The sequence below is a fragment of the Hippocampus guttulatus genome, chromosome 5 (assembly GCF_054856545.1).
Source record: "Hippocampus guttulatus isolate MCC_2025c chromosome 5, RoL_Hgut_1.0, whole genome shotgun sequence".
In the NCBI taxonomy this organism is placed as follows: domain Eukaryota; kingdom Metazoa; phylum Chordata; class Actinopteri; order Syngnathiformes; family Syngnathidae; genus Hippocampus; species Hippocampus guttulatus.
In genome coordinates, this window is record NC_141265.1 from 15,011,524 (window position 1) to 15,037,413 (window position 25,890).

The window sequence follows — 25,890 nt, forward strand, 5'->3', positions numbered from 1 at the left end:
TTTTGACCAGGCTTTTGTCTCGTACTATGTATTCAAATCAGCGAGCCACAGAAATAATATAGCAAGTTGACATTGAAGGGATGCCCCTCTGCGAATATGTGTGCAGGAAATGAACATACTGTGGTGGGATTTGAAAATCCATCACTGGCGTTGGAGGGTTTCGCCGATGCGCCGCAATGGCAGCCACCACTTTGCATTTAAAGGGAGAAGTAGTGTCACCGGGCGTCCTCCGCAGTGGCGACACATTTATGTTTGATGTGCAACAAAGAACTGTTGAATTGCAAAAAAGAACACAAAGGGAATTGAAGCCCCGAGAGAGCTTTGGGAGACTTTTTACAAGCGGCTGTACAGTAGCGGCTTTCTATTGAGAAGAGCAAAGCTGGTCTTTTGGCCTTCGCTCACACTTGCTTCTGATTTCCCACTGACACTCAACACTCGTATTGATCTTTTGGGGAAACACATTGTGAACAACACCTCTTCATTTCCCCACGCTGAGGTTTCATAGGTCCTCCCGAAGCCCGAGCGCCTGCCGCCCCTCACGGCTCATTCACGCAAGCATGCGATAAACTGCGTGAAACTCTTGAGGGGGGCGGGGGGAAGCGAGAGCTTAAGCGATGGAATAAATGACAGGTAATTTTCAGTTGAGAGCGGCGCATGCAGACAAGTGTGCGGCGATCAATCAGTCAGGCGATCACCCATGCAGATTCGAGTCCTCTCGGTGTTATCAAGGCGGGCGACATCGATGAAACAAGACAAGATGCTTGACAAGTGCGTGGGGAATGTGGGATTGACGCGCCTGTGGAAATGACGCATAGATTTTCCTTGAAAGAAGCATCATTGTTCTGGGGAAATCATTTGTACTAAGTAGGTATGTGAAATTATATTGGAATATATATATATATATATATATATATATATATATATATATATATATTTTAAATGGATTCTCTCCTCTCCGCAGCTCTCTGGCATGGCCACAGCAGGAGAAAAGTGGATCTATTGATCCTGGGAGTTTCATTTTTCAAACACGGTCATCTTTCACAGCCACAACTTCGATTTTTGAAAAGCATAGATAGTGCTTTTCTCCCAAAGTTTATGTTTTCTTTTTTTGTCACGGTGTAGAGTGGAGTGCAGTGGTGGGCGGGTTGCTTGGTGGGAACAGGATGATGGCAGTTCATTACTTCGGTTACCTGCACGGTTGAATTGTATCTGCTCTTTGCACATTTATTTACATCCATGTTTGTAGACGATTGAAAAAAGTACAAACTAATGAAAGTACCAATATAGACGCTATTTCCAAAATTGTCCTGAGAGTGGCCTCTGGTTTATTTTATTATTATTTTTTTTATGTTCATGTTTAGAGGCTGTAATTCAAAACTGCGGGGCCTCACTTCATTTTTATTTTTATATCTTGTCAACCCCGGTGTCATAAACGCTAAATGGGGAGAACCAAATCGATAGAGAGTGTGTGACCCAGCTCACCCGCACCACCAGTAAAAGCATCCGGTGGATGAATTAACATAAATGTCTTCCAAAGAGTGTCTGTAAAAGATTTACTGTTGTCAATTTATTGCTAGGCGTAAGCACTGTCAAGGAATCGGTTTATTGAGGCGGGGTGTCTAATAAATTGGCATGTGGGTTTTTAGGGCAAGTTTGGATATGATAGCTGCAAAACCTGATTCCAAAATCTTGATTTATGGGAGTAAAAAAAAAAACAGTTGAATAAAGTACCGCGGTACCTTGACTTACAACTGTCCCTATCTACGAATTTGCCGCTGAGTTGACTTATTTGCTTTTTCTATTATGAGGCGAAAGTTGAGTTAACCCGTGACCTTCAGATACTCCACTACTCGGGTGACATTAAAGAATAGAGCAGTTAAGGTACTTTCAGTTGCACAAACAGATACCAAAGTACCACTGTACACATCGTAGTGACAAGCGAGTCAGTTCCCAAATGTTACTCTTGATTAAATAAAAATAAATCTGCAACAATAATACCGTATTTTCCACACTAAAAAGCGCACCTAAAAGCCTTCCATTTTCTTAAAAGCTCACAGCGCCTTAAAATCCGATGCGCCTTGTGTATGGTCATTACGGTAATATTTCGACCCCAAAATGGCTCCGAGACATGCAGACAATGCAGAGTTCAAACTTAAGGCGATCGGTTTCGCTGTTGAACACGGAAATAGAGCAGCGGCAAGAGAGTTCGTTAACAAGTCAATGTTATAACTTGTTGGTTCAGTGAACTGTGTCGCGGCTTTATTAAAGAAATTTTACTGACATCTGATCGTTCTGTTGGCCTTGCCTTGAGCGCAGCTCCATCTAGTGGATGCATTGTAGTTTGCGTCTTATAACGCGGTGCGCCCAATGTATGAAAAAAATGACCAAAAAGGCCATTCATTGAGGGTTCGCCTCATCCAGTGCGCATTTTAGTGTGGAAAATACGGTAATAATATTCCCTTTGAAGACATTCATTGAACACCCTGCAAAACGGCCATGACTCGAGTTCTTATGCAAGGCATCCAGACGTGCATGAAGATGGATGGTTAATAGAATGCGTTGCCGGGTATTCAGTAATCATTATTAATCTGTGTGTCGGCAGATCCTTTCTCGGCTTGCCGCGGCGTTCATAAAGCTTGCTTAATTAGATTGATTGATTAGAAAGTGGTAATTCAGAGCTCCTCCCCCTACCCCCCACCCCCCACCCCCGCCTCCGCCTCCGTCCCATCAGGCTTTTAATAAGATCAGAGCGCTCTCATATTCACGCGCCTCTCAGCACGCGACTCGTTTGGCCCGTCCTTCCGCCACTCACCCCCCTGCCTGTCACGTCCAGACAGGATTTGCCGGCCGGCTAAAGCCTCTAAACAAATACACTCAAGACCACAAGCTTCATTATGTGAATATGAAAAGATTGCAAATTCCTCTTTGCTTTTCTCTCTTGCCTCTGACTGTCATCCATCTTAGGTTTCAGTCTTTTCAAATCGCATAATCACCACTACTTCCTGTTTAGCCCAAGGAAAAAAAACAACGCATCCGTCCAGACTCCACAGTTTACCTATGTGCAGCATGGGCGTTTCTCTTTGAATATTGCCGATTCGTATGCAAATAAAGTGCAACGTGGGCGTGTGATCGCCTCTTCTGCCCGATCGATACGCAAACCTGGTACTTAGTGCACAGCAGCTCATCGGCGCAAAGGAAGCGCACAGTAAAGAGACTCTCCCTCGCGGTAGTAAAACTTAACGGCTTTTCCGTGTTGCCTTTTGTCTCCAGGCAGCGGATATTAACAGAAGATAATAAGTATGCATTTAGATGTTTTTTTTTTTTTGCAAGCTCACCAGTCCTTCAAATCTATACAGCCCAACACAGGCCTGTAAAAGTAGGCAATGTTTTGTCTGTGTGTGTGTGTGTGTGTGTGTGTGTGTGTGTGTGTGTGTGTGTGTGTGTGTGCGTGTGTGTGTGTGTGTGCGTGTGTGTGCGTGAACAAGAGCAAACGAGAGAAATCAAGCATGGGACTCTTAAGTGTGTGTCCTCTCCAAGGCCATGATGAGCCCACTGCAGGATCACCCCCATGAGAGCATTTATGGGGAAATGATTACCTCGGAAAAGAGCCGAACTTTTGATGAAAATCATCCCACTTCAATTTGCACCTCACGGGCATGCGGTTGGTGTCCATGTTTTTGCATAATGTTGGAAATCTGTAAAATTGTACCACAGCGCTTCCGTAACCAAGTGCTTTCATCAAAGACATCGTTACATTCGGTGGTGCCTCTGATTGAGATGTCGTATTTTCTGTCTCAAGTGTCTTTGGATTTCGACTGCTCGAAAGCTTCTTTTATTTCTTTCTTTCTTTCCGGTGGAATTGTACTGGTAACAATAGTCGGGTCACGCAGATCTATCGGTGTCCAAACGTGAGCACATGCGCTTCTTTGAACAAAAGTTTGGAACCATTAAGATGCCTTTTGTTCAACCTTTGCGCCATTTAATTGTTTTTGGAACGCTAGCGTGTATTACTGGGTGACTGTTTTGGGAGCCTAATCATTCATTTTACAATTTGGAGCTTTACAAGTCCAGGGTAATAACATATCCAGTGGATCCTTGGAATGTCAAAAACTGAAAAACAAAACATTGTTGAAGAATTAATAGTTTGTTAGGCAATTATGAACGATTTAAACAACGACTGAAAGTTACTATCATGACCTCGTTCTGCATTTCCATCTTGGTTGCCCAAAAAGCATTGAACCATTAAAGTTGCATTATTGTCCACATTTTTATATTCATCAGTAATTTGTAAAAACAACAACACCCTCATGTGTGGCTTGACCAATCAGATCGAGTTGTGGAAAAATATGAAATTTACCAAATTGTGTCATTAGAGGTTTCAGCACGACGCCAGCGCTAGGTTACTTAAAGCATTTACGAGCCAATGTTTGGCTAATGACAAAAGTTGAATCCCTACAATGTCTTTCTTCGATTTTCCGTATTTTCTTTTGGGGAGAATGAATTTCAAAGCTAAATAAATGAAGAGTCCTTCTGAAACAGTTTGCGGGTGCCTTTTAAGAATCTCTAAACGCTTTATTTTTGTCGGACCAAGAATGGAATCATCTCAGAGGACGATTCTGAGACAGTGAATGCATTTTATATAAGTCACATTGCCTGCCATCCAAAAATCCCTTTGAAGTGTAAATCATGAAGATCTTCAAGTTTAAAAACAAATGCAAGAAACTACACTTGACACTTTCCATCGGCCGTTTTTTTTTTTGGGCCATTTGGGCAAACTTGCCACACGTCCAATGAAACACATCAAATGTGAATATTATTATCATAACATATATATATTTTTTTATTACACTATTTGACAATGAGCGGGATGATGGACGACCTCGATAATATGCGGCCACTTGGTGCGTCGCTGGCCTTAAACGAGAATGTGCCACAAGATGAAACGCACTCTCACACGGGGGCACTACCTGTTTTTTTGTGACCGCAGCGCTCGCAACAATTACCTTGCAACAAGACTCACACAAAAGCCATCTTTATGATTGCGGCATTCTGCGATTGCGGTCCGCTTTTCTTCTGCTCGTTCTTACCCCGTTCCGTAGGAGGGCCGTTAAATCAGATGCCGACTGAAAGGTTTGAATTTGGTTTCTTTTGGCTGGCCACTTGGCTTCCAAACAAATGGTAGCCATCACTTTTTTTTTTCTCCCATGTTTTTTAAATCAAAATCCTTTAAAGTCTTAAGTGAAGCAATTTTTTTTCCCAGGTTCTACATTTTTAGCCACAATGTCCTACTTGCACACAGACAGACACACACGAATAGAAACCTAATCTGATACGGTACATGACCACTTGGTCTGTTGTATGCTTTTGGGATTTTTTTTCTTCTTCTTCTTCTTCTTCACCGGTCCGCCTTTTCTCACCTGCTGAGAATAATTTGAAGATGTGTAATGTTCTCTCTTTGGTCAAACAAGACTCAACACACAGATGCTGTAAGTGCACCCACACACTGAGAAAAAAAAAGCCTTGGAGGCGGCCACTCTTGGGAGTCCACATGTTTGATTGAAGCTTTTTCATTGTTGCGAGTTTCTTGGTTCAGGGCGTGCTTCTGGAGCTCAGCTTTTTTTTTTTTTTTTTTTTTTTTTTTTGAGTTGCGTCCACACACAGAAAACAATATTGATCCCTTCTTCCTCCATCCCCTGTTTCCACCCTGCCCCACAAGATCATGTTCCATATGCATCAGGTTTTCCAGTCGGGAGCACTGACTCCCCTTCGGATAATCACTTCTGACTGCAGCGAGAGGCCGATCGGTGCTGTGGCGGGTCCATAGCTGAGGTGCAGAATTTTAAAGTGCCTCCAGCTTCTCTTCTCTTCGGGGTGGTTGATTTATTTTGGCACGTGATTTAAGCACTGGAGGAATTTTTGTGTTCCATCCTCACAACTTTTGTCAATACCATATTGACTTTTCACCACTTTGTTCATGAATTCGTTTAGTCAAACATATTATCTTGGTTGGAATGATTAAAACGCCCTTCCCCTTTTTTTAATGTTTAGATGTTTTCAACACGCTCTGAGAAAGTCATGTTTTCATGCTACGATGATTGCCAGTCTGTCTCACCATTTGTACTCAATAATAATACAAAAAGTCGAAATTTGAAAATCGGAAAACAATAAATCGGCCTCTGAGTTTGCACAAAACATCAGAATTTGATGCAATAGTCATGGAATATCTCACTCAGCATCTTGATCAAGCGTACCCTGCAAAAATCGGACCTTTCTTTGACTTTTTTTTTATGGCTTTGTTAAGACACCACATGGTTTCACCTACTTTGCCTGTACGATTTACAAAGTTTTTATGAGGGTTGGCAACAATCTGAACCTGAAATGGGTTGTTTGAAGTTGAAAAGTGAAAGATGGCCAGCCCCATAGACTATATTGAAGAGCTTCCACTGTCTTAAAAAAACCCCCTGAAAAAACCCCCAAAAATACCTCTGGCATAAAACATTCAAAGCATACTTCAACATCTCTTGAAGTTATATTGGAGTGCATGGCGAGTAAGCTTGTTGTTGTTTTTTATTTTTTTGGTAGTAGCAAATGAGAACTAAATTCTTTTCGACATAATGTAATTGGTAGTGCGGCGTTACATTGCTTCATCTAGTCCACCAGACCTCGCGGTCACCTTCCATTATGAGCCGTTTCAACCCTTTTCAACCACTTTGGCTCCTTACTGTTAAGCTTGAGAAACACACCTTTAAGCTTCAACGGTGTTCCGGGAAGTGTTTTTCACAGATAAGCCGTGCAGCATGTGACTTGGACAAAGATAAATGGACTCTGTCTTTCTTGTTGTGACGTCCTGGAGCTAAAGTGTTGGTGACATTGATGATCGGGGCCAACTTTGTCCACTAAAGCAGAAAGTTAAAAAAAAAAGGGAATAGGGAGCAAAAACCCCAATCAGAAACAAACATCAAATTTGGTGGTAAACTTGAGGGTACTAACTCAGTTGTGGACACAGGGGCATACGAACCAAAATGTTCCTCATTCGAGGAACAAAATCCAAGTTTTACTTGTTATGGAGACTTGACATCATACTTCAGAAAAATGAATGATCATTATCTGATTAGAAATTACTCTATATTCCATCCATCCATTTTACAATCCGCTTTATCCTCACAAGGGTCGCGATGGATGCTGGAGCCTATCCCAGCCGTCTCCCGGCAGTAGGCGGAGGACACCCTCAACCAGTTGCCAGCCAATCGCAGGGCACACACGGACGAACATTCATCCATGCTCACACTCACACCTAGGGACAATTTTGAGCGTTCAATCAGCCTGTTATGCATGTTTTTGGAATGTGGGAGGAAACTGGAGTACCCGGAGAAATCCCACGCCAAAAACTCCACAGAGGAAGGCCGGAGGCGGGATCGAACCCATGACCTCTGCACTGTATATTGTGACACTTAAAAATTTTATTAAAAAAAAACAACCCCCCCCCCCCCCCAAAAAAAACAAACAAACAAACTGCAGGGTGGCCAGAAAACTGTTAGGGCCGTTTCAATGCGTGCGGGAGGCTTGTGCAACAAGGTCGGCGCCGACTGAGTCGCAGGCAAGCTACAATTGCAAATTTTTATTGCGTTTTGATCCAAGTGTGAAAGCATAGTCTGTATTTTCTTATTTTGTTTCTTTTAGGTTCATGAAAGCTGATCTTTTGTTTTATTTAACGACGCATTTGAATTTGTCAAAAAGGAAATGCCTTTTTATTTCCAGTCATATTTTTTGTCGTTCTGAATGAAAAATACACTTTGCTTTGAATATTATCTCATCATGTGACCTGACCAACCGCAATAGAAGACTGACTCGTTGAAAAATGTGTTTGCGGCTGTTTAGGGTTTGCATTTGCACTACGCCGCTCACAACTGTTGTTGGTGTTCTGCTGCTCAACACTGCAAATAGACGACGGGCAGATCCCGCCAAATGCAATGTGGGACGGCGCAGTGAGATTAGAACCGCTTTGACAGGCATTATAGGACACGTAAGCATTTTGCCACTGAATCCCTTGGAAAACAAGGTTTTAGTTTTGTATCATATTGTTTTGGGACTTGTTTCACGTTGACGTAGACGTGATTAAAAATGTTTTGGTTTTTTTCTCTCTTAAAGTCCTTTGGCGCTCCGTCCTCAATTAATCAGCCCTCCAAAGTCGATTCGCTCTCATTTCTTCTCATCTTATTTGCTGGTGGTGATTGATGAGAAGACTTTGAGAAGCACGGGGAAGACAATCTCCCACATCTTTCTCGAGCGTTTCTGAGAGTGAAACTTGCTACAGTATCAATACCTGTATTGATGACCACAATATGAGGTGGTGGAAATGTTCTACTTCCCCATTGATCCCCGGCCGATCCATTCGGAGCCTGCTCATGGACGCCTGGGTGAATGAAAGGGAGTGGTCCATCCATCATAAGTCGATGCCACTTGGCAGACAAGTCCCGTTTTGCCTATTATCCTCCTCCTCCCTCCACCCCTCATTCTGTGGTCTTACTATGATTTCTTTACTTCATCTGCTCATCAAGCACAAAACAATCCAGACTGCTGCGCGGATGGAGCTGACATTTAGTTATGAATTTGACAACAGCTGTCTGCGCCCACTTGCTTTGTAGAAATTCTCGACAATCCTTGTTTACAAGAATGTTGTCATATCCCATCGGAATTGCTTTTATTTGTGTGTCGCCAATTGAGTAAACTCAACAACATCTCCTCCTGTCTTCTTCAGGTCACTGATCAGTCGGTGCGAGCGGTTGCCGAGCATTGCCCGCAGCTGCAGTTTGTTGGTTTCATGGGATGCCCCGTGACATCCCAAGGAGTCATCCATCTCACCGCAGTAAGTATCATACAGCTTTTGGATCATGATGGTTATTGGCACTAAGACCTCAGAGTTTTTAAAGCTCGATATTGGGTAGTAAAGGGTAGTGTGGCAGTTGGAGGATTGATGGTTCAACTCCCAGTTCCGGTTTCGTGCAGTGTCCAAAGCTGCTTTCCCGTTGGTGTATTTTTATTGAATTTCTCCGCACTCCTGCTTGACTGTGTGTTCCGGCATCGAATGCCCTGCGTAATTATTGGCACCCCTGGTTGAGATATTTTCTTGAACTTGTAATAAATTGTTTTTTATTTTATTTTAAATAATACAGGACCAAAATTACAAAAAAAAAGGAAATTGAAAAGAAAATCTAAGCTTTAACCCTTTTAGGGACAGCGGTTACTACAGTGGACAGCTTATGTTATCGAGTTACGTGGTGCATGAAAAGGTTAATTCAAGTGCATTGTAAATTTCCCCAGTGTGGGACAAATAAAGGATATCTTATATCTTATATCTTTATTCAGTGGTGAAATAAAAGCCCACCTTAAAAAAATCACAATTTAACTTCAAATCATGTGCGCCATTATGATTAGCACACCCGCTGTTAATACTTTGTCCAACCCCATTTTTTGCAAAAAAACAAAACAGCACCAAATTGCCTCCTATAATGTTTCCCATGATGCATGTTGGACCACTCCATCACTCTAAATCATCCAGCGACCTGAGTTCTCCCCTCTGCAGTCTCCTCTATAGTTCCCTCCATAGGTTTTCAATGGGGTTGAGGTCTGGGGACTGAGATGGCCACAGTTGGAGCTTGACTCTGTGTCTGGTGAACCTGTGCTTCTGCATAAAAAAAATGTAATTCATCATAAGGCTTTTAACACATCTCAATCAAGAGCGCCACCAATTGTGGAGGGCACCTCATTCCAACACACAGAACACTTTTTCATTGCTTGTGGATGATCACTCTTCACTTTGAAAAACAGAAAGAACTTAAACTCACACCAAACTTCAGTTTAACCTTAAACATAGTTTTGACATATTTCATGAAAATTATTTTATCAGTTGGGAGAGAATTTCAAAAGAGGGCAAACATCCGCCTTTTCATCTGTCATTGGGAAACCGGCACCATTTTTGCAAATGCCGTGTGGTGCTAAACAAAAGTGGCAAAGGGAAGATCACAAAATGTGCCATTTGAAAAATACGTTGAATAGCAAAGCGGAAGGGAATTGCTGCGCTGCCTCTCATCAAATTTAAATCAATTTGCGTCGCTGTCACTATTCCGCCGACACGCCCCCACCTTGCAAATATAAGCCTTTTATTCAACAAAATTTATTGAAACTATATCATGTTGAGCCGGTCGGTTGGCCTGGGAAAGCAAAACACTTCTATAAAACATCCCATCTATTTAAATAGATGTACACACATCACAACTAAATAACGCGAGGACTACACAGCTCGAACGACTTCAACACGGACACCGTAACCTTAATGACCCAAAACTCATTGATTCCCGTGCAATTAAGGCTCTTCATCTCGATGTGAGATGGCACCTGATGCTGGTACTAAAACTGCATTATAGATGAAGGCATTCGTTTTTTTGCAAAGTAGAATTCCAGTCGAGATAATGTCCCTGTTGCGCTAATTTATACAAAAAAAATAAATCTATTAGCCAGCACTGAGTGACACTTTGGAACATTGCTAGCTTAGCAAGTAATGTACTTTATTATTTAACTCCATATATTTTCTTACCCACACCTCAGGATTTTTTGGGTCTTGTTTTTTTTGTTTGTTTTGTTTTGTTTTAGTAGTTAAGACAATAAAGCGTGGATGTTTGATTCGAGTATAAACCGAGTGCGGCGCGGGGTCATGCATTGTCTCCAAGTGGTAAATTATACTTTTTGTGTCTTTTATCTCCGACTTCATTTTGAAGTTATGTGTTCACTTTTAAATCTCATGAAAGCCTAATGAGATGAATCCCAATAATATGCCACTTGTCTAACTGCACCCCGCTGTTTGTGTATTAGCATGCTAATGAGTCGGGGCTCTGTGGTTAAAGATGCTTGGCGCCATATAAACATGAGACACACAAAGATGAATCTTAAGATGGCATTCAGTACGCCGCGCTTCTCACTTTTGTCACAACATCCATCTAGAATGCATGGTTGCTCTTATGCGCCAGCGTGTATTGTATATCCACTATTGTGCTCTTGTAACACCATTCGATTGATTTCTGATGAACTTGTGCGCAAGTGCGAGGGGGAATGTCCCCCATGTGGGGCTCATGCGGCCATTCGCTCTCAAATGCAATTACTGTTGTGTTAATAGGACCGAGACAGCCGATACCTCCTTACATTATTAGATTAAACAGCAGATTAATTTGCATTTATGGTTTTGGCCCCCGCTATCATCTCAGCGGCCTCTCCTGACCTTGGCCGTGGTGTTGTAGACAGACTGTAATGAAGCCAGCCAATCATAACAGCATCGGCATACACAGAGGTGAACGTGTACACGCACAGTCTGCCTTATACTTCATTATTATTTATTACCATGTTAACCCACGGGGAGTTTTAGTGACGCATAATCCTGATTTCTTCTTCTTCTTCTTTTTTTTTAAGTTAGTTGCTGATTGGTTATTGATTGTTTATTTCAATTACATGCTCAACTTTCAAGATGTGATGACCGCTTTATTTCATCATTGACATCAAACCATTCCGGTGGGGGCTTAAGAGGCTAAACGGGCCAGACATTTATTCAAAGAGACAATTTAATCAAACCCAAGTTGCACATCCCCACCAAAACAAACGTTCCAAAAAACATAGAACTGCCATTGGGTCTCGTTGCTACATTCACCCACAAACATGCAACATGCTGAAATCCTGGAGGACTTATGGCAAGATCTCACTCCCAAGACCCCGGAAGACCGCCAATATCCTTGTAAAGATTCAAAGCCGAAGAGACATACCAGCGAAGTAAGCGTCAGTGGAGTAAATGCCTCCAAATTTTCTTGCCAACTGTAAAGGAACAATGTCAGACCCGTTCAACCAAAGCAGACACAGCATAGATTACAACGCTGCATCAATTCCTGCTGGAAAACTTGCACTCGAATGAACCTGGTCACTAGAGGAAAAAAAAAAGTACTTTAGGACACCAAGTGAGGATGATGAGGTGGTGATGTGAATAGCTAGCCTCTATGCAGTGTCCATTGGACAGCCGTTGACATAACCAAACCATGTGATTCGAAAGGTCTGTCCTCCCGAACACTAACCAACACCCTAAATCGGGTTGCCATCAAAGATAAATCCTGGAAAGCATTTTCACACTATTCTGCCTTCAGAATCCCCAACTGAGGCGAGCAAAGTCTCGCACTTAAGAGAAGAACCGAGCCGGTCCTGTGCAGTGGAAAAACTATATAGTGGCTAGAAAAGGGACCTGAATCCCAAGACGTGGCACCATTCGTGTGTGAAGTGTTAAAGCGTTGGAACCAACACATGGAAGGAATTACTTGTCGTTGCCATGAATCACTTCCTGGTTCTTTTTCTGAATGGATGGCCGCCCAGGAACGTAGAAATCTCCACGCAAGATTCAAGTCATAGTTCTGTTATGTCCGCCAACATTTTTGTGTTGCGTTCTGCTCATTTGCTCTTTTGACTTCCTCCGTAAAGCATAATCTTGATAGCATTTCCTTGAATGAGGTGATTCCTCCTCGTTTATTCAACCACTTGGTCCCACCCATTGTCGATTGAAATTAGTATTCCTGCATTTTGAATCGTTGCATTTCTGATGACTCCGTGGACTCTGCATGCCAGTCCAAGGCTGCGTCCTTTTATTTTTTTTTCTCGCTCAATTATTACCCTCCCTCTCCCTTACTTGCCTCCGCAATTGCATGCTGTCTCTTTGATAAGCTACCTATCCCCCTTTACTTGCTACTCTGTTAGCAGAGAAGTGAACTGGACAAAATCCATTATTTTTTATGAAGTTCCCTTTTATGGCATCCTCATTTCAGATTGATATTCTCCCCCGCTTTTTTTTTCTCCCAAATGAGAATATGAGGAAATCAATTGGAAATGGTATTTTCCTAATCACACGATCTGATTCTTGAAATGGGCCTCCCACGGCGCCAATGCAGCTGGTGTGCCGAGAAACTCTAAAGACTTGGCCTTTAATGGTTTTGTGGTGTTTAATTTCACGCGGGCTGTGCGGCCCTCCCCTGTCAACAACTCAATATTAGTCGCACGGCTCTGCATGCTAAGGTTATTGTATTGTTGGTGACAACAAGAAAAATAGTCGATTTCTGCAGTCTGGGAGCAAGCCGTTTTCCAAAACCTACAGGCAGCAAGTTCAACATGCAATTCTGTTCAAAAACGAATGTTTGTGAGCAAAAACACACTGAATGAGCTTTCTTTTGGGGTTTTCTACCAAGGCTGCGCTAATTTTGTTAATTGTGCATTATAACACCAATATATAGATAATGGCGGCCTGGTGGTCCAGTGGCTAGCGCATCGACCTCACAGTGTGGAGGTATCGGGTTCAATTCCAGCTCCGGCCTGCCTGTGTGGAGTTTGCATGTTCATGGGTTTTCTCCGGGTACTCCGGTTTCCTCCCACATTCTAAAAAAATGCATGGCAGGCTGATTGAACACTCTAAATTGTCCCTAGGTGTGAGTGTGAGTGCGTATGCTTGTTCGTCTATGCGTGTGCCCTGCACTTGGTTGGCAACCGGTTCAGGGTGTCCCCCGCCTACTGCCCGAAGACAGCTAGGATAGGCTCCAGCCCCCCCCCCCCCGTAACTCTTGTGAGGATAAGCGGATCGGATGGATGGATATATAGATAACGAATACAATTCTAAATATATCCCGAAAGCTACCTGCTATTTTGAACATGTACTGTAAAATGGTAAAGGAAGCATTACATGTAATGATTTTCGAGTGAGTGGTGCTTTTGTCATAATAGACTTGGAGGCGGTCCTAATGACTGCATAAGATTAAGACTGTGACAATAAGGGACGGTTCGGCGTAATTGAGTTCCTCGGGACTGTTTTTTTGCTTGCTTGATGATTCCGTTTGTCGATTCTTAGGTGCATCGCAAATGAGTGAAGACATCCCATGCAAGACGTGTACTGTATTATAGTTGATCTTTTCTAATACGACATAAAAACGTACGATATAATGCTCTTTTGTACATCGTTATTGAATACACGGACTGGATCACCTCGTTAGCATAGCACTCTCAGTGTTGGATTTACGCTGGATCCAACTGTTCCGCTAATATAGCTGTTGGACTAAGCAAGGGTCGATATCATGATAACAACAACACTGATGTAATTTGTCTTCATCAATATTTCATGCCTTCACCCAACGAGAATCAATAGGAGACGCAATCAGGAACCAGATTGATTAGCAGTGTTTTTGTCATAGAATTAGAAATGCTAAATTCTTATCAGTCCCCATTCCTAATGACAATACAGTCAAGAACAGGGTCTTAAACCGAAGCATAAACCACAGTGCAGAACACATGCCGTTTTCTGATTTTAAAATGCCAGCAGAACACTTTTTGTAAGTCCCAAACAAAGCTGATCCCGTCTGGGGAAACGATGCTTTCTAATGTGATTAAAAAGTACTTTTACAGTGATGTGAGGTATTATTTGGACTTTAATGGCGGTAGGTTATCCATTCAAAACTCATGTTTTTCATTTTAATTTCGACCAATTATAATCTCGTAAAATTTTAATTGGTACACTTAACACATAAGTGGAAAAGTTCCTCTGAACCCAACACAGAAAACTTAGTAAATACCAATCACAGAGTCAACAGAAAAAAAACTCTCAAATTAGGCTTAGTTATGTTATTAGCACGCTGCTCCTTACTCACATTCTTCTGACTAAAAAGTGTTGAAATCCCCTTTTGTTGCCATTCCCATTTTTCAGTTTTTGAGCTTTCCTATCGATCTTAGGACGTTGCCTCCCTCATGCATATGTGCTCTGCTTGTTTCGCACACAAACACAAACAGTCCCACTGTGTCTCTCCATCTTCCTGTCAAGCGCAGCTCTTTTCTTCTGGTAGTGATTAAGTCCAAGGTCGACTCTATTGGAGTCGATGTGAAGAGAGCCGCTCTCGGTGGCGGCGAGCGCGTCGCTCTGAGATGGCTTCCCACAATGCCCCTCGTCATACATCAAGCTATCAGTGCCACAAGACAATGTCGGCCTCATGCACTTTTGTCCCCTCCCCACCCCCCTCTGTGAGAAAGTCCTAATGTCAGGGCGAATGAGAGCCGCCCTGAGACATAACAAATGACGAGCCTGTTGAGGAATGTGTCAGAGATGAAACGACATAAATTTGGAGTCTGCAATAGCTTTGTGTCGTCTCTCTGATCTGCGCGACTGGGACTTTTCTGGTCTTAATTTGGGGCCTTGTAGCTCCATTCAGCCGTGTTGTCGCGGTGGTTTTGTTGTTCTGCGCCACAGAAATTTGGGACCTTTGATAAATATTCCCTAAATTTGAGAGAACTGGACCACAAGTAATACCTCACGCTCTTTATGTGTTTTTGACCATGTCAAACTGTCTAGTGTGGGACAGGGAGTCTATTCACTCTCAGAACCACAATTACATGCTTCATTCTTTGTGGTAGCTGTGCAGTGGCCGTATCAATATGCTAGCTATTGGATTTATAAGTAATAATTGAAATAGATGTAATCTGGACCTTGGGTCAAACTTCCACCCACATAAAACTGTTCATACTCCTCTCGGCTTCTTCCAGCATTGAGGATCACCGCAATATTCCCTTCTATACACTGCTTGCCCAAGCCAGGATTTTTCTTTTCACCATTGTCCAGGTCACTGTTGTGTATAAATAGCACTGACATGGGATGAGGCGACAACATCAACGTAGCCATTTTTCAAGTTCTGAGGTTGTGTCAGAGCTGGTACAGAAGGGACACAGATTCTGGCTGTGAACAGAAGATCCTCGGACTACGTCGGTCCCGTTACGTGAAATTACAGGGAAAAGCTGGGCTTCCCCTCTAAAGCTGTTGCCCCCCGCCACCTGATCCCGAATAAGCGGAAGAGGATGGATGGATGGCAAATTGTTTTTGTTAAAATGCACTGTTCCAAATTATTATGCACAGTGTTTTAAGAAATTTTATAGGTGAGGAAATAGTCTTTTCTAAAATCAAAATCTACAATTTCTATTAAAAACATCCAAACAGGTGAAGTTACATTTTAACATATGAGCTCTTATTTGCAATTTTTGCAACCATTGAACATACGAGTTTTTGTGAGTGCCGTTTGCATAGACTATTTATAAAAATAAGAGGATACAATTATTTGCATAATATTTTGGCAACGCGGCATAGTAATGTGCTAGCCTTGGTCAAACTTCCATATGTTCATACTTTTTGGATAAATTGGGAATCTGGAGTTTTCAACAGCATAAAAGGGGCCCCCACAGCGAGGCATTTTTCCAATTTGTATAATATGTCTGGCTCAGTTTTTCCACCAGATGCCCTTCCTTGCAACACCCGAGTAAGAAAGACAAGCAACTAAAAACAAATAAACTGGACTTATTTTTGCAGTTCCTCTTTTGAGTTCTATCATTGTCGTCAGCGGTTTTCTCTTTTGTCTTATCATCCCGGATTCCCTTGTGAAATGGGTATGAGCAAAGAAAAAAAGCCACACAAAACACATGGAGGAAGCCAGGGATTGAAGGAAATCAACTGATGCCAAGCCACATTGACACACTCGAACCCATATGTCTTACATTTCTTGTTCTTTACATTTTATACGATCCATCCATTTTCTACCCCCTGATCCTGCTGAGGGTCACAGGGGATTTTCATTCCTTCACATTTGAAGTTGAACTCCAAGTTGCTTGACTTCCCAACGGGTGATTTCCCATAGATCTCGGTGTGTAATTGGTTTGGAAGTCTTTCACTCTGGCATGCACCTCGCCTTACAGTCGCCCTCCTACAAGGGATGAGTGATGTCTGGCTTTGCCATGGTCTGCCGACGCCTTATCTCGCATCCCCTCCCTACTGGTACACTGGAAATACATTACCACTCTGACCTGTGTCACACTGATAACCCCACCGGGAAACAAGCTAATGAGCTAAATACATGTCTGTATCTTTTGCTGTATGAAATAATGTGTGTGTTTGTGTGTGTGTGTGTGTGTGTGTGTGTGTGTGTGTGTGCATGTGCATGTGTGCATGTATGTATGTGATTGCATACTTTTGCACCGCCGTTGTGCCCCAGGGGGCAAGTGGGGATAATTTTGGCAGAGGAGTGGGGGGCAGTGGTTGAGGGGCTTTTGGAGCAAGAAAGGTTATAAAGGTTGGGGGGGGGGGGGTCGCCAAAAATGGTCATAATAATTTTCTCTGCTGCTGTCTGAAGGAGATTGGGGGATTTATAAATGAGCAAAGAAGAGCCCGTGTGTGTGTGTGTGTGTTTTGCGAGAGTAATTGAAGAATAATTCATTTAGCTGTCAGACGTTTTAATCCACAGACGGAGGGGGGATGAAGGGATTGTTGACCTCCAGTCGGGTTGGGCAGGCGTGTTGCATCTTGGCTGGTGATTGGCCAAGTGAGTGCCACTGTCCTGTCTGGCTGCCAACCAGCGCTCTTTGTTGTCTGTCTGTCTGTGTGTGTGCGCGTGCACGTGAGCGCACGTGCAAGTGTTCGCCGGGCCCCAGACGAACCAGCGCTCGCTATCTCCTCCTTGAGCCTTTCCTCACTACTGAGTTTGTTATCAACACTAGCACATGCGGGATTAGTGGCTGAAAGGGAGAAAAAAAAGTGTGGCGGAGGAAATAAGTGATAGACAGTCGATGGGCGCATGACAGATAAAACACTCGCATGCACACACACATCCATCCATCCCAGACGAGACAATAGAATTTATTGTTGATACTAGACTTATGACTAGGGATGGGTACCGAAGATGAGACCTTTTTTGGGGAGGGAGCAATTTAGGGGCACGGATTCAGGTGAAACATGGGCAACTCTGCTGCTTGTAAATGAGTTCAAGAAGGACCAACTTGACATCACTTATGCAAAGTTATGCTACATTGACAATGTAGCTCCGCTACTGTATAGCACTCTTTCAGGTAACACTATTCAATATATTCAATAAACTTATAACGTTGACAAAGAGTGATTCAATCTTGTTTCGCTTCTGTCTGACTGAGCTCTTTGGGAGACTCCGACATGGATGAAAAAACAAAAAAACCAAAAGTGCCCGCTTGTATTCACGTCGTGACACGGCGACGCTCATCTCACCCCTTTGGCCTCCGTCGCTTGCGGTCTGACACCGTCTGCAACGCATGAGGACGTCTGAGCGGAATGCGTAATGGCGGCAGGGCCACCAGCGCCGCCGCCACAACAACACAAAGACCCTTGTTGTGACTTTGACTTCCTCTTCAGAACTTTGAATGTGAAAGTGACTGTCTGAAACTTTGCACCTGAACTCCTGTGTTTGCTGTGTGCCAAATTTTCAGCAAAGTTAACTTTTCTTCTTGTCTACATGTGCATTTTTTTTATGGTTTGTTTTCTCATCGGCGCAGGGTAGTGGCTAATTTGGGATGATAAGATTGTGTTTGTTGGATACTGATGATAGGATTTTTTTAAAGTCCAAACAGTTCTTGTTGTTACAGCAACAAAGTACAGTTAAAATGATCGTTGTCTCCTTCCGACAACCGCCGAAAGCTGAGTTTCGCCAAAGAAAGCATCGGCCGCACTCTCATTCTCAAGTGAATACGACTGTGCACTCATGAAAATGTTTACCCCAAGTATCAATCTTTAGAATAAATATTATTTTTGGAGTTGAGGAGACTGTGGCTGGGTCTACGTGAGTGTATTTTAATGTGGCTTTCAATATCGGCCTAATTTTTCCGTATCGGACCAATAAAAAATTTTGCATTTTTTTTCTAATATCAGGCCAATAATAGTTCAGTCCGATAAATATGGTGCATGCCGACAAATGGCCAAAAGAAGCTGAAGCGTTTTTTTTTTTTCAATGAATGCCTCCAACACCCTCCAAATTTAGCCAGCGCGCCGACTTAGCTACGCGTACCAAAAACAATGCTCACTACTGCAGTTTGACAGACAGCGCCAGTCTTGATGTCATGTAGCTTTGTGGTTTTCACATCATATCCTCTGCATGAGGTCCAGCAGACCTTAACTTCCGGGTTTGCATCGAATGACGCTTGAGGTTGTGTAAATAAATGGAGTAATAACGCAGGAATTGTAAGTGAGCGTGGACTTTTGGCCCTATAACACGCGCTTTAATGCAATAAAGTGTCAAATCACCAGCCTCTAATATTGAACTCCCCGCACTTATAGCCAAGGGAGAGTTTACTTTGAAAAGCGTGTGTTATTTTTCTTTAATTTCAAACGGCGCGCTGCGTTTGACCTCAGACTCTGGTTCTTCCTGGCTGAGAGAGGCTTTAATTGAAGCCAAGCCAGGAGGCGAACCCCCTGCGGTCATGTGGGCCGCATTAAATAATAGTCATTTCATCAAGAAATGTGCTGCTACACCCATTGTCTCACGTATGAGACGTTTTCTCATCCCTCTCTTGTGTGTGAATTGATTGCGTGTTTTGGATTGGAAATAATGGAGAATGTGTCCGTAATTTATGTCCAATTTACCACCGAAAGATTTAACACTGCTTTTCCACACATTGGACTTCGCATAATAAGCTCCCCCCTCCCCTCCCCTCCATCTATATTGAAATTAAAAACATGCCTTCAAGACATATGAGTATTCGTCGTTAATTTACTGATTGGAGATGAAATTATTTTGGGAGAAAATGGTTCATTCATTTGAGCAGCGCGAGTTCACAGTGTGCGATTGTGTTCTGAGAACTTCCATTGTGTTTGTGCATTTGAGCGTGCATTTACGCACAGAAGTTGGAATATTCATAAAAATCAATGCGCGCATTAATTTGAGCGCCAGGCTGCGTATATTCATGGATGGGGACGGCAGGCTGGCCTCCGAGCAGCTGGATTTTGCAGGTTTCGCTGTTTTTACGAACGGCATGAATAATTAGTCAGGTGTAGCTGCCAACTGGGGTGAGACGTGACAAAGTCTGCGTGGTCACAGGCGGCAGAAAGAAAAAATCCTCTGAACCCACAGCAAAACCCCCACTCATGTCCACTTCTTTTTTTTTTTTAAGTTGATTTTTCTTTCTACCTAAATCACCGGCTTTGTTTTCCTTTACCGTCGTGCGCACCGTTTCTGTTTATTTTTCTTCCTCTACACATACAGTCCTCTGACACACGTCGGCACAAAATGAACCATTTCACCAGTGGAAGTGATTAAATACGATGGGAGCCGTTAAAACGTTTTGAGTCAAATTAATGTAATCTGTCCACTATAGGAAAACAAACGCCGGCTTTGGGTCCTGTCACATGATTTGGGGTCCGAGTAATTCCTGAAACCTTGTTCTTTTTTTCATACCTCTTGCATAGATGGATTAACAAAGTTCTAGTCTTCGCTGCCTCCTCCCTTTCACCAACACATAGATTTTCTTTTTTCGCCCACCTAGCTGCACTACGGGCCAATCGAATTTGACTGTGGTTGGCCCCATTTCCCATTGGTTAGCCACATCAATGAAACACACTCCATTCGCTGGAGTAGAAAGCACAGTTTTAGCCGACATAAGCAGTTTTAAATTTGGTGAGCAAATACGACTTTTGTCCCCTGGTGGGGGCGGCGGTGAGGATTTCCTGCAGGTTTAATCACGTTAATAAATCTGCATGTGTGAGGGGATGTAATGGTCACATGGTAAATCTGATTGGATATAAGTGACACACACATGCGCGTGCACACACACACACACACGGTTTATTGTGCATGAATAATTCAGTTATTCGATTCAGCATTGGCCACAGGGGCACGTGAACATTTTTTTTTTCTTTGCGAGGAGAGCATTGGCGCGTGTTTGTGCTTGGCCGCATTCAGCTATGGGTTTAAAAAGCTGGCCTTCCATCAAATACAGGCCGCTCAATCACTTGACCTTCTTATTCCTCACCCATCTCTCCACGCACGCGCACAAGCACACGCACGCGCGCGCGCCCGCGCCCGCAAGCTGTTTGTTTACCTCACAGCTCCTCAGCATATACAGTACATAGAGGCGGGCTCCGTATTATCACAACACTACACATTCAGTTTCATGTTTATTTCATGGCGAAGGAGACCTTTAAAACAAGCCGTGACATGCAATTTTATCTGCCGGACGGAGTGTGAAAGATTTTGATAGCACTTTTAGGACAGTTAGCGGTCTCAGCGTGCGTAGAAAGACCCTTTCAACACGTGCTTGCTTCACACAATGAGCGGCTACCCCCGCGCGCATTCACGCGGCTTCTTTATATGTCAAACCTATAGAGCCGACAGTAGTGCGCAGTGATCTTAACACCCAAGGTGAGCTTGTTTTCGTTTTAGCCTCTGCTGTGACATTTAGCAACCTGGAATATCACTCTCCTCTGATACCTTATACACACACACACACACACACACACACACACACACACACACACACACACACACACACACACACACACACACACACACACACACACACACACACACACACACACACACACACACACACACACGTTCAGTTAAATGTGCTTCATTCATTTTCAGAAGCAGGGCTGTTTTTTTCTTTGGACATGGTGGGTGTCAGGAAGCCAAGATTTTTGACTAATCCTGAGACCTCTTTGGGCGTATTCAGATAGGAGAGAGGGATTATTTAAAATTGAGCAGATGAAAGGAAAGGGAGTGCGTGCATGTCTCGGGTTGACTCATAAGTCCTCCCAGCAGTTATGGAAACACATATTGGAAAACCAAATGTTTGGAACACATTCTTTTTAATTGGTGTATGTATTCATATGTGAAACAGACAAAAAATAATCTTTTGGAGGGGAAATTTTCAAAAGGATGTGTGTGTGTGTGTGTGTGTGTGTGTATATATATATATATATATATATATATATATAAAAATGTATTAGTGTTGCGACAATATTTCCATCTCTGTTCCAATTATTCTACTAGTCACCATTTTCTTTGATGTCCCTGCGATTGGCTGGCAACCGGTTCAGAGTGTACCCCTCCTCGTGCCCGAAGACAGCTGGGATAGGCTGTGCTGTCAAAGTTAGCACTTTAACATTGACAGCCCTAGCTTTTAATAAAGAAAAGCAGTTCTGTATTGTATACAAAACACGATAAAACATAAATACAAGAGAAGGTAGCTGAATAATTTGATTTAATGGGTCTAAATACGATACAACCACAATATGAGTGCTAAACGTGTGCCTCGCGGGGACCGTTTGATTGTTTGCCCGTTTCAAGAAATAACTGACCTGGCTGACGTTTTCACCGCCAAACCTGCAGTTAACTATACCTTACCGTGTTTTCAGCTCCGCAACCTGACCGTCCTGGACTTGCGGCACATTTCGGAGCTCAACAATGAGACGGTGATGGAGGTGGTGAGGAAGTGCCGCAACCTCAGCTCCCTCAACCTCTGCCTCAACTGGAGCATCAATGACAGGTTTGTCAGCTTGTTCTTTTCAGTGACTCGGTGTCATGCACACAGTTTCTATTTTGGATCACGTCAATGCGGGCGTTTGATAACCACTGGTAATCGCGCCCTCACATAGTCAGTAAAAATTGTGTTTTCCCATAACTCCATCCCATGCCAAATCAAACCAAACCAAAATAATGCCTTGTCATCTTGCAGTCAAAGCAGGCGAACAAGTTTTAACAGAAATGAATATAATTTGAATGCAAGTCCACAGAGACAGAAAAACAAACATCCAATTTAGAAAGGTAAACAGAGCCAGAGGATTCCCCTCATGTTTTTATTTCCCTGTAATGACTCATTAGTTGTCTTGATTGACAAATAATGTGTTGACAATTTAACAATGAGTCTATTTTCAATGAGCTGACAGATGTATGCTGTTATTAAATATTCTAATTAGATTTCTGTTATCTCTATTCCAAATTGCTCATTTGTTGGTTGACTATGTTTGATTTTAAAACACATTTCAGCGACCAATTAATAGTTTTATATGGACACATTATCGGCAACGTGGGCGTTTGATGAAATGGATTCACTTTTTAAACATACACTCAATGGAAGATCATCGCACGAACACAAAAAGAAGACGAAGAATTCATCTCAAAACCTTGATTTAAAAAAAAAAAAAAGACTTGCTGTGTTTCTTTGTCCCTCTGGTCATCTGTCTCCGTTGCTCCCACCATCTGCTTTGGGAGACGGGGCCTGCACCGTATTGTAACAACAAGGGTAAACCATCTCCTCTTTTATTTATCACCCCTGTGTTTTATTCATATGTTTCAATTTAATCTATCGATTTGCAGCTATGGTTGTTGCTCCTCCGCCGACTGCGCTCCCACTCTGGCTCAGGAGTGTGAACACAATATTGAATTTTAACATGGTGCACATGGTGCAACAGTGTGTCTGTGAGAGTGTGTGTGTGCGCGTGTCTGTGCGTGAAATCATTCTTGCATTCACTTTGCAGCAGACGTGATGGGAATGTGACAGTAATACCCTACCCACCTCATTTTAATCAACAAAACGTGAAATCTGGCGAAATGCTCGAAAGGGCTGGGCGCACATCCGCGTGCACACATGCTCTCGCGCGCACGCATAACATGCTGCATTGATGCCGTAATGATATTTACTGACCTGGCCCGTGGACTTTAGGCCGTGCGTGTGTCTGACGGGAGCTTGTCCGGATCACCTGTGGGGATATTGGAATTGATCATTGGTTTTGCGTGCGCGATGTGTGTTTGTTTGGCATCATGCGGTATTGCGTGTCTTAGCTTTGAGGGTGACTGAGATGGTCAGCCATTTCTGATGAATCTTCCACCTTCCACCCCTAAAGGAGGAGTTTAGAAAATCCTCAAGTTGGAGGTGCAGTTTACTCTCTGTGCCTCCTGGCCCATTTTTGTGCGTTTATTGTTGTGCACAATGTGTGTGTGTGCAGGGGGAGTGTGTGTCTTGTGTAGATGCCGCTCAAGGCCTGAAAGCAAATAAAAGCCTTCCAGTCATAAGATACTTTATCGTTACTCTTTACAATCACACGGCTCGAAGCTTGACAGCAGTGCGGGGAGGAGGGGGGGGGGGCTCATATTTAAGGGGGAGTGTACGTCCGGCGTGTTCGAAAAGATGTGGGATTTAAAGGTTCAATAAGTATAAACCGCGACACCAGATCATGCCTTATTTTTTTGGGGTGTGTGCTTGCATCATCCTAAAAATGTGATACAATGTTCAAACTCAGTCAGGTAATAGTATTGGAGGTCTGTTTTTTTTTTTTCTTCACCTTTCACTTGGCAGCGCTGGTTTCATCATGCATGGCTAGAGCTTGCAAGCCAAGGTGTGATGACACTCCCAACAACAGCTACTTCGATGAAACACCTTTGAGATACACCTCTGGAACTAAGTTGGACTGACACTTGCATATACAAGCACCATGTCCTTGTTTGACCCAGAATATGTCAGACCGGATGATATTTTCCACAATATTTGACATTCCTTAAAAATGAAAAAAAAAAATGCGACCATATGCCACAAGTAGTTTTTATTAATGGATCTGACAGTAGGCAAATTAAAATGATGTCGAATCTATTTTGAACAACTTATTTGTTGACTGTACAGTTGACCGTCACTATTCGGGAGGATTGGGTCCGGCCCGACCCTTGAATGGCCAAATTTCACGTCTTATTGACGCCCATTTAAATTTATTGGTAAACAATAATATCAATTAAACTGCTAATAGTATCCCCAAAATGCTGATAAATATTCAATCCACTGATTTTTATTTAATGCAAAACATCTGCTGGTCCGATCTGACCTGTGTAAAGTGAACACAAAACAAAAAGTTCGACCAAGTGACGCTTCCTAACTCTTAAAACGTGTGTCACTCATAAATCAAGTCACCACTGTATTTGTAATCTCGAAACATTGTAAGTCGGAGCCGTCGCAAAGTCAAAATAGGTTACAAACCAACATAAAGTGGATTGTCTGTGCCCAAGGTTTTAGAGGTCCTACGTGTCATGGCCGCTGTGACACCCACCCACACAAAGTTGTTGTGATTCATACCAACGCATCTTGCTTTGGCGTCACAGTAAAGACCAAAAATGACTCAAGCCCTCTTCACAATAGTCCTCCGAGGGCACAGCGGGGTCAGAAGCAGTGTGAATGCTTCAGTCGAGTGGTAGTTGGCCAGGGGCAGGTAAACAGGCGCAGGAAATGACCCCTTATTTCCAGGATCAATTTGTCCCCTGATAAGAGGCCATTGGAGAGATACAGCACTGTGGGCGGTAAAGTACTCGGTCATTTTTCTTTTGCCGCCTCTTGATTTTCGTTGTGGTTTTTTTCCTTTCCCTTCTCCACTTGTCTTTCATTTCACGGCAAAAGAAACACTGTGCTATCTGGATCTCCTCCTCATCCTTCTGGGTAATAGTCGCGAATAACGTCCATGTAAGAAAGCGAGAAAAGATGAACAAATCAAGACTTTCCGACCGTCGCAGGCCAATGGGCAGATTGCGACAGTGGGACGTCAATTTTTGGTCACTGTCATTTCTCGGCGTGAGAGGATACAATGGGCTGCATGCGAGCGGGCGGGCCGGTCATTTCTCGGTAGCGTCTCCAGCATTGATAGCGGGCCAAAATGGAGCAACGTTTTTCAAAATTTCACAGTTTGAACATTGGGAGGGAGCCACGATTAGAGTGAAATAGCTGAATAAATGGCAAACTTTTTTTTCCCCTTGATGATAGGTGTTTTTATCCCATCTTCACGAGCCTTTTTGTTGCGCACGAAATAGTTTTCACTGTGATTCTTTTTGTGTGTTTACATTGCTTTTATTTGTCGAGAAGCCTGAATTATTGGAGATATTAAAATAAAAATAAACAGTCCTGAATCATTTTTACACTCTGTAAAAGAAGTGATTTAAAGCTAGGAATGACCCCCCGCACCATTTAATTGTAATAATTATCATCATTGCTTTTGTTGAAATGCTGATAATTTTATTT

General features: G+C 42.9%; 1 protein-coding gene across 1 annotated transcript in view; it reads left to right on the forward strand.

Annotated features, from left to right (window-relative positions):
- fbxl17 (F-box and leucine-rich repeat protein 17) overlaps window positions 1-25,890 on the forward strand; it is a 198,499-nt gene that overhangs the window by 51,293 nt on the left and 121,316 nt on the right. The window contains exons 7-8 of the mRNA XM_086112264.1: window positions 8,759-8,866; window positions 22,253-22,383. Coding sequence (XP_085968390.1) covers window positions 8,759-8,866; window positions 22,253-22,383 — 239 coding nt within the window. The remainder of the gene's footprint in view (window positions 1-8,758; window positions 8,867-22,252; window positions 22,384-25,890) is intronic.